Raw genomic sequence first — 17,889 nt, forward strand, 5'->3', positions numbered from 1 at the left:
GTCGCTTTGGGTCAAGTCTCTGAATGTCCTTGAGTGGCCCAGCCAGAGCCCGGACTTGAACCCAATCGAACATCTCTGGAGACCTGAAAATAGCTGTGCAGCGACGCTCCCCATTCAACCTGACAGAGCTTGAGAGAATCTGCAGAGAAGAATGGGAGAAACTCCCAAAATACAGGTGTGCCAAGCTTGTAGCGTCATACCCAAGAAGACTTGAGGCTGTAATCGCTGCCATAAGGTGCTTCAAGAAAATATTGAGTAAAGGGTCTGAATACTTATGTAAATGTGATATTTTCGTTTTTTTTTTTTATATATATAAATTCGCAAACAAAACTAAAAACTAGTTTTTGCTTTGTCATTATGGGGTATTGTGTAGATGGATGACGGGGGAAAAAACAATTTAATTTATTTTAGAATAAGGCTGTAACATAACAAAATGTGGAAAAAGTCAAGGGGTCTGAATACTTTCTGAATGTGCTGTACTTAAATCTTCTTGTTGTAAGAAAAGTATTTGAACTGAACTGAAACTAAATGAGAGTGAGAGACAGAGAGACAAAGACATGTTGGTCCTACCTGATCGTCCTGGTTGTTTGGCCATGGGGAGTGACACTTCAGTCAGGGGCAGGATGTAAACATCAGGTCCGCTCTGGGATGCAGGGGATGCCAGGGTGGACAGGTCCGCCTGGTACTCCTCCCCCTCGGCATTCTCAAACTCCTACAGGAGAGGACAAAAAGGTCAGAGGTCAGATAGTTCATACTGTGTCATTCCCTGGAGTTTGAACCCTGGACAGTGTGTGTGTGTGTGTGTGTGTGTGTGTGTGTGTGTGTGTGTGTGTGTGTGTGTGTGTGTGTGTGTGTGTGTGTGTGTGTGTGTGTGTGTGTGTATAGAGGGAGAGAGAGTATTGGAAGAATTTGGAGACAGGATATAAGTGTAAAAGCCCCTTAGTTGTATGGAGTTGTGTGGTGGGGTGGAAACTATGGAAAACTGTGACCCTTTGTAGCCTCCTCCAGCACCCACTCCCCTGCTTCTCCCCATCGTCCTCACCCCTCCTTCCATCCCCCCATCCATCCATCCTGTCCCACCAGAGAATATACACACACACAGGACACACACCCTCTTGTCTCTAGGTCCACAGCTTCACACGGCCCCTAACGGCCCCTCTAACATGTGTTTTCACTCTCAGGATCACCAGAGAGCCAGGAAAACACATGCCTCTAACACGTACCCATTCAGAGATCACACACATGCAGTTCCCATAACATGTACTGCTACAGAGTTCACACAAACACACATCAACATCCACTCACATATCTCTCCCACATTTACAGCAACATAGATCAAAAAGACACACATCAACATCCACTCACATATCTCTCCTACATACATCACATATGGAAAGTATTCAAACCCCTTGACTGTTCCACATTTTGCTATGTTACAGCCTTATTCTAAATACCCCATAATGACAAAGCAAAAACAGGTTTTTGACATTTTTACACATTTATAAAAAAACAACTGAAATAATACATTTACATAAGTATTCAGACCCTTTACTCAGTACTTTGTTGAAGCACCTTTGGCAGCGATTACAGCCTCGAGCCTTCTTGGGTATGACGCTATAAGCTTGGCTTGGCTGTATTTGGGGAGTTTCTCCCATTCTTGTCTGCAAATCCTCTCAAGCTCTGTCAGGTTGGATGAGGAGCGTCGCTGCACAGCTATTTTCAGGTCTCTCCAGAGATGTTCGATCAGGTTCAAGTTCGGGCTCTGGCTGGGCCACCCAAGGACATTCAGAGACTTGTCCCGAAGCCACTCCTGCGTTTTCTTGCCTGTATGCTTAGGGTTGTTGTCCTGTTGGAAGGTGAATCTTCGCCCCAGTCTGAGGTCCTGAGCACTCTGGAGCACATTTTCAAGGATCTCTCTATACTTTGCTCTGTTCATCTTTCCCTCTTTCCTGACTAGTCTCCCAGTCACTGCCGCTGAAAAACATCCCCACGGCATGATGCTGACACAACCATGCTTCACCATAGGGATGGTGCCAGGTTTCCTCCAGACATGACGCTTGGCATTCAGGCCAAAGAGTTCAATCTTGGTTTCATTAGACCAGATAATTTTGTTTCTCATGGTCAGAGTCTTTAGGTGCCTTTTGGCAAACTCCAAGCGGGCTGTCAAGCGCATTACACTGAGGAGTGGCTTCCGTCTGGCCACGCTACCATAAAGGCTAGATTCTCCCATCATCACAGAGGAACTCTGGAGCTCTGTCAGAGTGACCATCGGGTTCTTGTTCACCTCCCTGACCAAGACCCTTCTCCCCTGATTACTCAGTTTGGCCGGGCGACCAGCTACAGGAAGTTTCTTGGTGGTTCCAAACTTCTTCCATTTAGGAATGATGAAGGCCACTGTGTTCTTAGGGACCTTCAATGCTGCAGACATTTTTTGATACCCTTCCCCAGATCTGTGCCTCGACACAATCCTGTCTCGGTGCTCTTCAGACAATTCCTTTAACCTCTCGGCTTGGTTTTTGCTCTGACATGCACTGTCAACTGTGTGACCTTATATAGACAGGTGTGTGCCTTTCCAAATCATGTCCAATCAATTCAATTTACCACAAGTGGACTCCAATCAAGTTGTAGAAACATTTCAAGGATGATCAATCGAAACAGGATGCATCTGAGCTCAATTTTGAGTCGCATAGCAAAGGGTCTGAATACTTAAGGGAATATGTTTTTTTATTTTTAAATTTGCTTAAAAAAATCGAAAAACTTGTTTTCGCTTTGTCATTAGGGGGTATTGTGTGTAGATTGACGAGGAAAAAGAAATATATATAATACTTTTTTGAACAAGGCTGTGGTCAGAATACTTTCCGAATGCACTGTACTGTATACAGCAACCTAGATCAAACAGACACACATAGCTGCACATGTGCACATACCACAGTGCTTGCACACATAAATAATAATAATACATGATCTTTATATATCCCTTTAAAAGTTGCTGTACAATTGTAGAAACGAAAAAACAAGAAACAGAACTCTAAACAACACAACACATTTACAAATATTGAACTCCAGTGGTTCATTTTTAGTGTAACATTCTCAAAGCACTAAAAACACAAAACAAATGTATAACATTCACTTTCTATGACATCAAGCATTGGACACTTTCATAGAACACATTCACAGCGAAAGTTCAGACTACACTTCTGCCTCTGATAATATCCTTCACTGATTAGCCTACTAAAAGACTAAACACTCTCCAACCAGCCCTCAGGAATCTGTCTGGGTGCAGCTTCCTAAAGCTAGCTTGATGGGTGTTCTCTGGTCCGCAAAACTGTTTCTGGATCTGCTCCAGTCTGCGATGCGGAAAAAGGTCAGGAACCCCTGTTCAATAAGAACCTTCTCCAAGAGCAGCTGTAGCTGAATATCAGCCTGATACAGACTCTTAGCGAGAGCTCAGACTACACTTGACCTTCTGATGACATTCCCATAACATCTCCACCATTTCTTACCTGAGCTCAAGTTCCATTGGGAAAGCCGGCGTGTTGGTCACCCACACGACACAAGATCACTTGTACCCTGTACCCCAAATGTTTCTGCAGAGCAACAAGCTAAAAGAACCTGCTACCCTACCTCCCACCCAGGGTGGCCCAGCTGGTTTGCAGGGCATGGTAGTGGCAGTGTCAAGCACAGAGCCTAGAGTAGGAGCATGGTCCTGCAGCTGAGATAGTCTTCATTGTTGAGTTCAGCAGATAACAGCTAGCTAGCACTCTGGTGAGACCACAATGGTACATCTCAATGTCACAGATGGAGAGAGAGAGAGAGAGGGAGGGATAGAAAGAGGGATGGAGGGGAAAAGAGAGAGGAGAAGGGAGGAGCAGTTACTCCCAGTCCAAAAGGAAGTTCCTGTGCTCCTCCCGAGCGGGAAATAAAGGTGGGAGGAGGGCAATTGAGAAAATGAGAGAAAAAAGCCACAAAAATGTGAGGCACAAGAAAAACTTTTCACATTCTATCCTCATGACATCACTCTCCACTCTTCTATACTTATTTCTCTTCTATCACTCTCTCTTCTCCAGCCAGGGAACATGTGCAGGGCAGGCCCCTTCCCCACTGAATGATGAGCACACACACACACAAACACAAACACACGCACATACACACACACAAACACACAATAACTAATCCTAAAATCCCCTCTTCCTGCTCTGGGAGAGGCTGTGTCTAATTCCAGATGGGGGCCTTGGGGTCTGGGGGGCCGGATGTACAGTGGGCTCTGGGGTATGCCCTTCCTCACGCCCTCGCTCAACCCCTGCTCACCCCTTTCTCCCTCTCCTCTTGTTTGAATGACTTCTGCCCTGTCTGTCTTTTAAACATAATGGAAGAGAGAAATATAGATTGAGAGACAAAGGGAGAGAGAGAAGAGAGTGAGAGACAGAGGGAGCGCAAAGAGAAGGAGATACAGCTGGAGAGGAAAGAGAGAGAGAGAGGGAGATACATAGGGAGAGCAAAGAGAGAGAGGGAGAGCGAGACAGAGGGAGAGGAAAGAGAGAGAGCAGGAGAGAGAGAGCGGGAGTGAGAGGGAGTATAAAGACAGTGAGAGGGAGAGACAGATACAGAGGGAGAGGAAAAAGAGAGAGAGGGAAAGACAGAGATAGTGAGAGATAGAGACAGAGGGAGAGTGGAGGGAGAGAGAGACAGAATGAAGAGAGAGAGAGAAAGAGAGAGAGAGAGAGGTAACAACAGAGGGAGAGGGAGAGTGAAGAGAGGGAGCAAAAGAGAGACAGAGGGAGAGTGAAGAGAGAGAGACAGAGAGAGACAGAGAGAAGAGATATTGAAGTTCTTAGAGGGAAGAAATGAAAGAGGATCAATCATTGGTGATTAAGAAGAGTATCAGTCCTCTTAGCTCCCCAGTGACAGACAATTGACAGACTTAGCCTCAAGTATGCCCTTTCTTTTTTTTTCATTCTCTTCTTCCCAAGTCACTATGGCATGAATCTTCATTTGAAGTAGAGAGTGGAAACTGTCATAGGCATCTGTGCCTGTTTCACTTTAAAACAATCCTCTGTATGTGCGTGTGTGCATGTGTGTGTGCGTAGATGGTTAATTCATTGAAAACTGTATCGTTCTGGCTCACTCAAAAGGTCTTGAAGCACTTAGCGTGTCCTCTTTAAGGTTGCTGGGAGCGGTAAGCACAGTTAACAGAGAGTCTCTGAAAGACACAAATCTAATTGTGTTACCCCATACACATATTTAGCAGATGTTATTGCGGGTGTAGCGAAATGCTTGTGTTCCTAGCTCCAACAGTGCAGTAGTATCTAACAATTCACAACAATACACACAAATCTAAATGTAAAAGAATGGAATTAATATAAATAAATATATTACGAGCATTGTCGGAGTCCGGACTATAAATACAGTGTATATATATATATATATATATATATATATACACACACACACAGTACATTCGGAAAGTATTCAGACCCCTTGACTTTTTTCACATTTTATTACGTTACAGGCTTATTCTAAAATGTATCAATCAACACACAATACCCCACTATGACAAAGCGAAAAGTTTTTTTTTTGCACATTTATAAAATAATTAAAACAGAAATACCTTATTTACATAAGTATTCAGACCCTTTGCTATAAGAATCAAAATTGAGTTTAGGTGCATGCTGTTTCCATTGATCATGCTTGAGATAATTCTAGCATTACATTGTTCACTAACATTGCGTCAACACATACGTCATCAAAGTGCGTAGCTGAACACTGTATGCTGGCAAAACTTGGTTTGTTATTTTAACAAAAAAAGAACGAATCTTTGTTCAACATAAATAGCTAACTTGTTTTTGCATGGATTCCGCGACGCAGTTTTCTTTTACCAGCTAGGACCTCCATTTCTTGTCCCAGAATCCCGCTTAACTGACAGGTTAAAGTTTGCTTGAAAGAGCCGCTAACCTAGCTAAGCTGTTAACGTTAGCCATCAAGCTAACGAAGTTAGTCCCAGATGAGTTTTCCAATGGAGACCTCCTTTGTCTGGAGAATTAACTGAACGGTTCTAGCGCTTTAGGAGCTGTAACTACAACGCTTTGTTTTTTGGGACAAACTGGATCACTCAGAGTTCCAATGCGACAATTGTTTGCTTGCCGAGGATTATAGGCTTAAGTTGGCTTCCTTGATCACGCAGGTCGCCAGCTTTCGTAAGAAACTTGGGAAAACGCAGGGTGGAATGTTTCCCTTTTCTACGCCGGTGGCTGGACAGAGTTCCCGCATGTTGGATGCATCTCCATCTTGTCATTTTTCGTAATCCGACTGGGCGGTGTTGCCCGGAGTTCATTCGCCAGGGGAGCCATTTCCTGCCTCTCTTCCCCCATCTGATATCGGAGTCGAAGGAGCACAGCAAGAGGAGCATGGCAATAAAAGATGGTCACATGTCACGAGCCGTGGAAGACGAAGACAGTCTACACTCCCAACGAGAGGCCTAGAGCAGATACAAACAACAAATAGTTTCACAGTCCTGGAGCCTGATCTTCCTGCACCTTCGTTGCTGGGGGTTCCTGTGTCTGCGGCCGCTGTGCCTACTCTTACTCTTTCCCCTACGATTTCGAAGTCGATGCAGGCAACCTCATCCTTTCCTCATCCTTCTCACCAGCCGGGATTTTGGTCAGCTCCATAGTAATAATGTGACTGTTCCTGGTGCAAAAACAATGTCCTATCCCGGAGGACGAGTTAATGACATTACTAAGCTGCTCACAAATGTACTACGCCAGGACATGGACATCAATTCTATCATAGTCCATGTGGGTTACAATGACATTATGAAGGGCAGCTCTTAACAGGGGATTTCAAAGAGCTGATTGACTCTCTGCTAGACACTAATAAAATACCCATCATATCTGGCCCTGTGTCCTCTCTCAATCGTGACCATTTGGGTTCCTGGATCCTTTCACAGAATTATAAGGCTGCATTGAGACAATGACTTATCAATGACCCAAGCCCAGCTCAGTAAATCCCAACCATTGGTTTGCTGAGTCATCATAATGCTTTAGCAAATGTACATTATACCAGGGGCATTGGTAGACACAATGTAAGTAACCTAATTTATGTCCCTCTAACTGCCCTGAATGTCTCTGCTGATCCTGCAGCTATTGTATGCAGCAATCATGTGCCTATGAACCAGATCTATGCTGTTAGCACTGAGGCTGTGGGCCCAAGTAGGAAGTCCACTGTGTGCAGCTCACACTGCACTAACATAAATAACATGAGCATATCTACTTCTTCTAAGCTTCCCAGTAAAGCAATGAAAACAAGCATGCATCCCAGAAAAGTGCTCAAAATAGCCCATGTTAACACATGTAGCTTAAGAAACAAGGTTCATGAAATTAATAACTTGCTAGTAACAGATGACATTCATATTCTGTCTATCTCTGAAAATCACTTAGACAATACCTTTGATGATACAGTGGTAGCAAGACCTGGTCATAACATTTACAGAAATGCCAGCGGTGGAGGTGTTGCTGTTTAAATTCACAGCCACATTCCTGTAACGATTCGAGAGGAACTCATGTTAAATACTGTTGAAATAATATGGCTACAGGTTCATCTGCCGCACCTAAAGCCCATTCTTGTGGAAAGCCGCTATAGACCACCAAGTCCTAACAGTCATTTTCTGGGTGACTTAAATATTGACTGGATTTCATCAAGCTGCCCACTCAAGATAAATCTATAGACTGTAACCAGTGCCTGCAAACTCAGCTCCATGATTAATTGAATCAGATGGCTCATGCATCACAAAACTGACTAATATTGCCAACTACTTTAAAAGGATAATAGCAGATGAAATTTCCACTCCTATTTGCCAGATCTTTAATTTAAGCCTACAAGAATGTGTGTGCCCTCAGGGCTGGAGGGATGCAAAATTCAGTCTGCTACCTAAGAATAGTAAAGCCCCCTTTACTAGTACAAATAGCTGACCAATCAGCCTGTTACCAACCCTGAGTAAAGTTTTGGGAAAAATTGTGTTTGACCAGATACAATGCTATTTTACAGTAAACAAATTGACAACAGACTCTCAGCATGCCTATAGGGAAGGACATTCAACAAGCACAGCATTTACACAAATGACTAATGATTGGCTGAGATAAATATATGATAAAAAGATTGTGGGGGCTGTTTTGTTAGACTTCAGTGCGGCTTTTGACATTATCGATCATAGTCTGTTGCTGGAAAAACTTATGCGTTATGGCTTTACAACCCCTGCTATATTGTGGATAAAGAGTTAACTGTCTAACAGAACACAGAGGGAAAACTCTCCAACATAATCCAGGTAGAATCAGGAATTCTCCAGGGCAGCTGTCTAGGCCCCTTAATTTGTTGTCTTTACTAATGACATAGCACTGGCCTTGAGTAAAACCAGTGTATCTATGTATGCAGATGACTCAACTAGAGGTCGACCGATTAATCAGAATGGCCGATTAATTAGGGCCGATTTCAGGGTTTTCATAACTCTCTTTTTTTGTTTTTTTTACACCTTTATTTATCTAGCAAGTCAGTTAAGAACACATTCTTATTTTCAATGATGGCCTAGGAACGGTGGGTTAACTGCCTTGTTCAGGGGCAGAACGACAGATTTTTACCTTGTCAGCTCAGGGATTCAATCTTGCAACCTTACAATTAACTAGTCCAATGCTCTAACCACCTGCCTCACGAGGAGCCCGCCTGTTACGCGAATGCAGTAAGAAGCCAAGGGAAGTTGCTAGCTAGCATTAAACTGATCTTATAAAAAACAATCAATCAATCAATCATAATCACTAGTTATAACTACACATGGTTGATGATATTACTAGTTTATCTAGGGGGTCCTGCGTTGCATATCATCGATGCAGTGCGCATTCGCGAAAAAGGACTGTCGTTGCTCCAACGTTATACCTAACCATAAACATCAATGCCTTTCTTAAAATCAATACACAGAAGTATATATTTTTAAACCTGCATATTTAGCTAAAAGAAATCCAGGTTAGCAGGCAATATTAACCAGGTGAAATTGTGTCACTTCTCTTGCGTTCATTGCACGCAGAATCAGGGTATATGCAACAGTTTGGGCCGCCTGGCTCGTTGCAAACTAATTTGCCAGAAGTTTACGTAATTATGTAACAGGAATATTATGTAACAGGAATATGTAACAGGAATATTTAGACTGATGGATGCCACCCGTTAGATAAAATACGGAACGGTTCCATATTTCACTGAAAGAATAAATGTTTTGTTTTCGAGATGATAGTTTCCGGATTCGACCATATTAATGACCTAAGGCTCGTATTTCTGTGTGTTATTATGTCATAATTAAGTCTATGATTTGATAGAGCAGTCTGACTGAGCGATTATGGGCACCAGCAGGCTCGTAAGCATTCATTCAAACAGCACTTTCGTGCGTTTTGCCAGCAGCTCTGCTGTTTATGAATTCAAGTCTATCAACTCCCGAGATTAGGCTGGTGTAACCGATGTGAAATGGCTAGCTAGTTAGCGGGATGTGCGCTAATAGCGTTTCAAACGTCACTCGCTCTGAGACTTGGAGTAGTTGTTCCCCTTGCTCTGCATGGGTAACGCTGCTTCGAGGGTGGCTGTTGTCGATGTGTTCCTGGTTCGAGCCCAGGTAGCGGCGAGGAGAGGGATGGAAGCTATACTGTTACACTGACAATACTAAAGTGCCTATAAGAACATCCAAAGGTATATAGTCAAAGGTATATGAAATACAAATCGTGTAGAGAGAAATAGTCATATAATTCCTAAATAACTACAACCTAAAACATCTTACCTGGGAATATTGAAAACTCATGTTAACCTCTTATTCTTAAGTCCTATGAGTGTCATCTGATGAAGATAATCAAAGGTTAGTGATTCATTTTCTCTCCATTTCTGCTTTTTCTGACTGCTATCTTTCGCCGGAAAAATGGCTGTGCTTATTGTGGTTTGGTGGTGACCTAACATAATCGTTTGTAGTGCTTTTGTAGTGCTGAAAAGCATATTTGAAATCAGACACTTTGGTGGGATTAACAACAGGAATACCTTTAAAATGATATAAGACACATGTACGTTTTAGGAATTTTAATTATGAGATTTCTGTTGTTTGAATTTGGCGCCCTGCACTTTCTCTGGCTGCTGTCATATCGATCCTGGGATGCAGCCATAAGAAAAAGGAACCACCAGCTTTCATATGTTCTCATGTTCTGAGCAAGGAACTTAAACGTTAGCTTTCTTACATGGCACATATTGCACTTTAATTTCTTCTCCAACACTTAGTTTTTGCATTATTTAAACCAAATTGAACATGTTTCATTATTTATTTGAGACTAAATTGCTTTTATTGATTTATTATATTTAAGTTAACATAAAAGTGTTCATTGCTCATTCAGTATTGTTGTAATTGTCATTATTACAAATATATATAAAAACTGTCCGATTAATCGGTATTGGCTGTTTTTGGTCCTCCAATAATCGGTATCGGTATCGGCGTTGAAAAATCATAATCAGTCGACCTCTATACAGTATATACACTACCGTTCAAAAGTTTGGTGTCACTTAGAATGTCCTTGTTTTTTAAAGAAAAGCAACAAAAAAAGGGTCTATTAAAATAACAACAAATTGATCAGAAATACAGTGTAGACATTGTTAAAATTGTAAATGACTATTGTAGCTGGAAGAGTTTGAGGCTAAATTGATTTTATTTATGTATTATATTAACCTTTACTGCTCAGGCGTTCCGCCAGCGGAACTCCTCCCACATTCCACTGAAAAGGCAGAGCGCGAAATTCTAAATATATTTTTTAGAAATATTTAACTTTTTAACTTAACTTTAACTTTCACACATTAACAAGTCCAATACAGCAAATGAAAGGTACACATCTTGTGAATCCAGCCAACATGTCCGATTTTTAAAATGTTTTACAGCGAAAACAGCACGTATATTTATGTTAGCTCACCACCAAATACAAAGAAGGACAGACATTTTTCACAGCACAGGTAGCATGCACAAAGCCAACCTAACTAACCAAGAAAAAACTTCATCAGATGACAGTCTTATAACATGTTACACAATAAATCTATGTTTTGTTCGAAAAATGTGCATATTTGAGGTATAAATCAGTTTTACATTGCAGCTACCGTCACAGCTACCGTCAAAAATAGCACCGAAGCAGCCAGAGTAATTATAGAGACCAACGTGGAATACCTAAAACTCATCATAAAACATTTCTGAAAAATGCATCGTGTACAGCAAATGAAAGACAAGCATCTTGTGAATCCAGCCAATATTTCAGATTTTTTAAGTGTTTTACAGCGAAAACACAATATAGCATTATATTAGCTTACTACAATAGCCTACCACACAACCGCATTCATTCATCAAGGCACGTTAGCGATAGCAATAGGCACGTTAGCGTTAGCGAAAAAACATCAAAAGATATTAATTTTCACTAACCTTCATAAACCTTCCTCAGATGACAGTCCTATAACATCAGGTTATACATACACTTATGTTTTGTTCGAAAATGTGCATATTTAGAGCTGAAATCAGTGGTTATCCATTATGCTAACGTAGCTTCCTTTTCCCAGAATGTGCGGATATTTCTATTAGACTCTCACCTATTCTGACCAAATAGCTATTCATAAACATTACAAACAAATACATGTTGTATCGGAAATGATAGATCCATTAGTTCTTAATGCAATCGCAGTGTTAGAATTCTAAAAATATCTTCATTACGACATAAGGCTTATGTTATAGCGAGAGAGTGGCCAAAACCTGGGCGCAAAACTACTAGTATACAGTTCGACAGATATATGAAATAGCATCATAAAATGTTTCTTACTTTTGGTGATCTTCCATCAGAATGTTGGACAAGGGGTCCTTTGTCCAGAACAGTCGTTGTTTGGATTTAGAACATTGTTTTTCCCTCTTGAATTAGCAAGCACACTGCCCAAGTGGCGCGAAGCTCTCCTTTCTGAACAAAGGCACACAACGCAACACGCCTAACGTCCCGAATAAATTTCAAAAATCTAATAAAACTATATTGAAAAAACATACTTTACGATGATATTGTGACATGTATCAAATAAAATCAAAGCCGGAGATAGTAGTCGCCTATAACGACGGCTTTTCAGAAGTCAATTCCAGGTCCATCTGCGCGCTCTCCAGAAAACAGGAAATGGATGACTCGTCGTGCCAAGAGGATATATTCCACCTCAGACCAAGATAAACACTTCATTTCTTCTCTCACTTCCTCTTGACATCTAGGGGAAGGTGTATGACGTGCATGTATACTCATACGTATCATGCCCATTTATAGGCAGGCCCTTGAACAGAGCATAATTTTCAGACTTTCCACTTCCTGGTCAGAAAGTGTGCTGCCAAATGAGTTCTGTTTTACTCACAGACAAAATTCAAACGGTTTTAGAAACTAGAGAGTGTTTTCTATCCAATGGTAATAATAATATGCATATTGTACGAGCAAGAATTGAGTACGAGGCCGTTTAAATTGGGCACGTTTTTTCCCCCAAAGTGAAAACAGCGCCCTCTGTCCTCATCAGGTTTAAGTTAAAATAAGTGTTCATTCGGTATTGTTGTAATTGTCATTATTACAAATACATTTTTTTATTTGTTTTATTATTTTTTAAATCAGCCGATTAATCGGTATCGGCTTTTTAGCCCTCCAATAATCGGTATCGGCGTTGAAAAATCATAATCGGTCGACCTCTAGACTCAACACTATACACGTCAGCTGCTACCGCGACTGCAACACGTAACAAATAGCTGCAGATAGTTCAGAATAGGTGGCAAAGAATAAGTTAGTCCAAAATTTAAAACAATTAACTAAATGCATTGTATTTGGGACAAATCATTCACTAAACCCTAAACCTCAACAAAATCTTGTAATAAATAATGTGGAAATAGAGCAAGTTGAGGTGACAAATGCTTGGAGTAACCCTGGATTTTAAATGGTCATGGTCTAAACATATTGACACAACAGTAGCTAAGATTGGGAGACGTCTGTCCATAATAAAACGCTACTCTACATTCTTAACAGCACTAACAACAAGGCAGGTCCTACAGGCTCTAGTTTTGTCGCACCTGGACTACTGTTCAGTCGTGTGGTCAGGTGCCACAAAGAGGGACTTAGGAAAATTGCAATTGGCTCAGAACAGGGCAGCATGGCTGGCCCTTGGATGTACACAGGGAGCAAACATTAAAAATATGCATGTCAATCTCTCCTGGCTCAAAGTGGAGGAGAGATTGACTTCATCACTACTTGTATTTCTGAGAGGTATTGACTTGCTGAAAGCACCAAGCTGTCTGTTTAAACGACTAGCAAACAGCTCAGACACCCATGTATACCCCCACAAGACATGGCACCAGAGGTCTCTTCACCGTCACCAAGTCCAGAACAGACTATGGGAGGTGCACAGCACTACATAGAGCCATGAATACATGGAACTCTATTCCACATCAGTTAACTGATGCAAGTAGTAAAATCAGACTGTGAAGCTATACAAACATAGGCACAGACACATGCATACACATAAATGATAACATATACACACACGTACACATGGATTTTGTGTTGTAGATATGTGGTAGTGGAGTAGGGGCCTGAGGGAACACACTTAGTGTGTTGTAAAATATGTTATGAATGTATTGTCATGTTTTTAAAATTGGATAACTGCCTTCATTTTGCTGGACCACAGGAAGAGTAGCTAATGAGGATCCATAATAAATACAAATACAAACACAACTTGATTGGAGTCCACCTGTGGTAAATTCAATTGATTGAATTGATTTGGAAAGGCACACACCTGTCTATATAAGGTCCCACAGTTGACAGTGCATGCCAGAGCAAAAACCAAGCCATGAGGTCGAAGGAATTGTCCATAATGCTCTGAGACAGGATTGTGTCGAGGCACAAATCTGGGGAACAGTACCAAAACACTCCTGCAGCATTGAAGGTCCCCAAGAACACAGTGGCCTCCATCATTCTTAAATGGAAGAAGTTTGGGACCACAAAAACTCTTCCTAGAGATGGTCGTCGGCTAAACTGAGCAATCGGGGAAGAAGGGCTTTGGTCAGGGACGTGACCAAGAACCAGATGGTTACTCTGACAGAGCTCCAGAGTTCCTCTGTGGAGATGGGAGAACCTTCCAGAAGAACAACCATCTCTGAAGCACTCCACCAACCAAGCCTTTATGGTAGAGTTGCCAGACGAAAGCCGCTCCTCAGTATATGACAGCCTGCATGGGGTTTGCCAAAAGGCACCTAAAGGACTCTGAGACCATGAGAAAAAAGATTCTCTGAGCGCTCAGGACCTCAGACAGGGGTGAAGATTCACCTTCCAAATGGACAACGACCCTAAGCACACAGCCAAGACAACGCAGGAGCGGCTTCAGGACAAGTCTCTGAATGTCCTTGAGTGGCCCAGCCAGAGACCGGACCTGAACCCGATCGAACATCTCTGGAGAGACCTGAAAATAGCTGTGCAGCGACGCTCCCTTTCCAACCTGACAGAGCTTGAGATGATCTGCAGAGAAGAATGGGAGAAAATCCCCAAATACAGGTGTGCCAAATGTGTAGCGTCATACCCAAGAAGACTCGCAGCTGTAATTGCTGCCAAAGGTGCTTCAACAAAGTATTGAGTAAAGGGTCTGAATACCTATGTAAATGTAATATTTCCGTTTTTTTCATGTTTTATAAATTAGCAAAGATTTCGAAAAATCTGTTTTTGCTTTGTCATTATGGGTTATTGTGTGCAGATTGATGAGGGAAAAAATCGATTTAATCAATTTTAGAAAGGCTGTAACTTATCAAAATGTTGAAAAAGGGGCCTGAATACTTTCCGAATGCACTGCATATACAGCAATAGTTGAATAGGACGGCCTTGAGTAAAAAACATATGAAATTAGTAAAACAGTATGTAAACATTGTTCCATGTCTACGTACAGTACAAAGTGCAGCAACCTCTAAGGTGCATGGTACAATAACCGGGTGGTAGTCAGCTAGTGACAATGACTAAGTTCAGGGCAGGGTACTGGGAGGCCTTGAGATAAAATGGCGCCGGAAGAAATGGCAGCAGTTTTATGGGCACCCAACCAATTGGGCTATTACGTTTTTTTTTTTTTTGCTATTTGTAACTTATTTTGTACATAATGTTTCATCAACCGTATCTTATGGCAAAAAAGAGCTTCTGGATATCAGGACAACAATCACTCACCTCGGATTAGACAAAGATTTTTTCATCAACAAGCAGGACGCACAGGATATTCAACTAACACTCGACAAGAGTCGCAAGTACAGAGGACACAGAGCGGGATGCCTCGTTAGGATCCGCAAAAGGTGAGTGGGAAAGCTGCCGTTACCGTCAATATTACTCGCCAACGTACAATCATTGGACAATAAATTAGATAAGGTACGATCACGAATATCCTACCAACAGGACATAAAAAAATGTAATATCTTATGTTTCACGGAATCGTGGCTGAATGATGACATGGATATTCAGCTAGCGGGATATACGCTGCACCGGCAAGATGGAACAGCACACTCCGGTAAGGGGGGGGGGGGGGGGGGGGGAGGTCTGTGCATATTTGGAAACAACAGCTGGCACACGAAATCTAAGGAAGTCTCCAGATTTTGCTCGCCTAATGTAGAGTATCTTGTGATAAATTGCAGGCCACACTACTTGCCTAGAGAGTTTTCAGCTATACTTTTCTTGGCTGTTTATTTACCAAAACATTTTTTTTAAATTAAGCAGGAAGCACCAGTGACTCGGTCTATAAAAAAGTGGTCAGATGAAGCAGATGCTAAACTACAGGACTGTTTTGCTATCACAGACTGGAACATGTTCCGGGATTCTTCCGATGGCATTGAGGAGTACACCACATCAGTCACTGGCTTTATCAATAAGTGCACCGAGGACGTCGTCCCCACAGTGACTGTACGTACATACCCCAACCAGAAGCCATGGATTACAGGCTACATTCGCACTGAGCTAAAGGCTAGAGCTGCAGCTTTCAAGGTGCGGGACACTAACCCAGAAGCTTATAAGAAATCCTGCTATGCCCTCCGACGAACCATCAAACAGGCAAAGCATCAATACAGGGCTAAGATTGAATCGTACTACACCGGCTCCGACGCTCGTCGGATGTGGCAGGGCTTGCAAACCATTACAGACTACAAAAGGGAAGCACAGCCGCGAGCTGCCCAGTGACACGAGCCTACCAGACGAGCTAAATCACTTCTATGCTCGCTTTGAGGCAAGCAAAACTGAGGCATGCATGAGAGCATCAGCTGTTCTGGGCGACTGTGTGATCACGCTCTCCACAGCCGATGTGAGTAAGACCATTAAACAGGTCAACATTCACAAGACTGGGGGCCAGATGGATTACCAGGATGTGTGCTCCGGGCATGTGCTGACCAACTGGCAGGTGTCTACACTGACATTTTCAACATGTCCCTGATTGAGTCTGTAATACCAACATGTTTCAAGCAGACCACCATAGTCTCTGTGCCCAAGAACACGAAGGCAACCTGCCTAAATGACTAAAGACCCGTAGCACTCACATCCGTAGCCATGAAGTGCTTTGAAAGGCTGGTAATGGCTCACATCAACACCCTTACCCTCTCTTGGGTAGGGGGCAGTATCTTGACGTCCGGATGAAAAGCTTGCCCAAAGTAAACTGCCTGTTACTCAGGCCCAGAAGCCTGAGGATATGCATGTAATTGGTAGAAAACACTCTAAAGTTTCTAAAACTGTTAAAATTATGTCTGTGAGTATAACAGAACTGATATGGCAAGTGAAACCCCGAGGACAAACCATCCCCCCAAAAACAATATTCAGCCTACCTCTATCACTTTAAGTCCTCCCAGAATGCAGTTCCTAGGGCTTCCACTAGATGTCAACAGTCGTTAGAAAGAGTTTCAGGCTGGTTTTTGGAAAAATGAGCCAGAAATTGTAGTTTTTCTAGGTGGCTCCCATTTTGGCTGTAGTGTTTCCAGGCGCGTGAAAGAGAGCGCGTTCTTTGGTATTTTTCTCCGGGAAAGACAATAACGATTCTCCGTCTGAAATTGTATCGTTTATTTACCTATTAGGGTACCTAAGGTTTGATTATAAATGTTGTTTGACTTGTTTGGAAACGTTTATTAGTAACGTTTGGGAATAATTTTGTATGCATTTTGATGGAGGGAAACTGGGTGGATTATTGACTGAAACGCGCCAGTTAAACTGAGTTTTTATGGATATAAAGGAGGACATTATCGAACAAAAGGACAATTTATGATGTAACTGGGACCTTTTGGGGTGACAACAGAAGAAGATCATCAAAGGTAAGGCATTTTTTATATCGCTATTTCGGACTTTCATGTAGCACCTGCCTGGTTGAAATATGTTTTTCATGTGTTTGTATGCGGGGCGCTGTCCTCAGATAATCGCATGCTTTGCTTTCGCCGTAAAGCTTTTTTGAAATCTGACAACGCGGCTTGATTAACAAGAAGTTAAGCTTTATTTTGATGTATTACACTTGTGATTTTATGAAAGTTAAATGCTTATAATACTGTAGTTTGAATTACGACACAACAGTGGTAGGCCTGATCACAGACAACGACGAGACAGCCTATAGGGAGGAGGTCAGAGACCTGGCCGGGTGGTGCCAGAATAACAACCTATCCCTCAACGTAACCAAGACTAAGGATATGATTGTGGACTACAGGAAAAGGAGGACCGAGCACGCCCCCATTCTCATCGACGGGGCTGTAGTGGAGCAGGTTGAGAGCTTTAAGTTCCTTGGTGTCCACATCACCAACAGACTAGAATGGTCCAAACATACCAAGACAGTCGTGAAGAGGGCACGACA

The 17,889-nt window shown here is 42.2% G+C and overlaps 1 protein-coding gene across 4 annotated transcripts in view; it reads right to left on the minus strand.

Annotated features, from left to right (window-relative positions):
* LOC129860881 (serine/threonine-protein kinase LMTK1-like) overlaps window positions 1-17,889 on the minus strand; it is a 101,546-nt gene that overhangs the window by 22,397 nt on the left and 61,260 nt on the right. For 3 of the 4 annotated variants that reach the window (XM_055931769.1, XM_055931778.1, XM_055931762.1), the window contains one exon: window positions 571-712. In XM_055931769.1, the coding sequence (XP_055787744.1) occupies window positions 571-712 (142 nt within the window). Of the gene's footprint in view, window positions 1-570; window positions 713-3,503; window positions 3,748-17,889 lie in introns of those variants that run through there. The other variant, XM_055931785.1, reaches the window with a different exon arrangement.

The sequence above is a fragment of the Salvelinus fontinalis genome, chromosome 1, assembly GCF_029448725.1.
Source record: "Salvelinus fontinalis isolate EN_2023a chromosome 1, ASM2944872v1, whole genome shotgun sequence".
Classification (NCBI taxonomy): Eukaryota; Metazoa; Chordata; class Actinopteri; order Salmoniformes; family Salmonidae; genus Salvelinus; species Salvelinus fontinalis.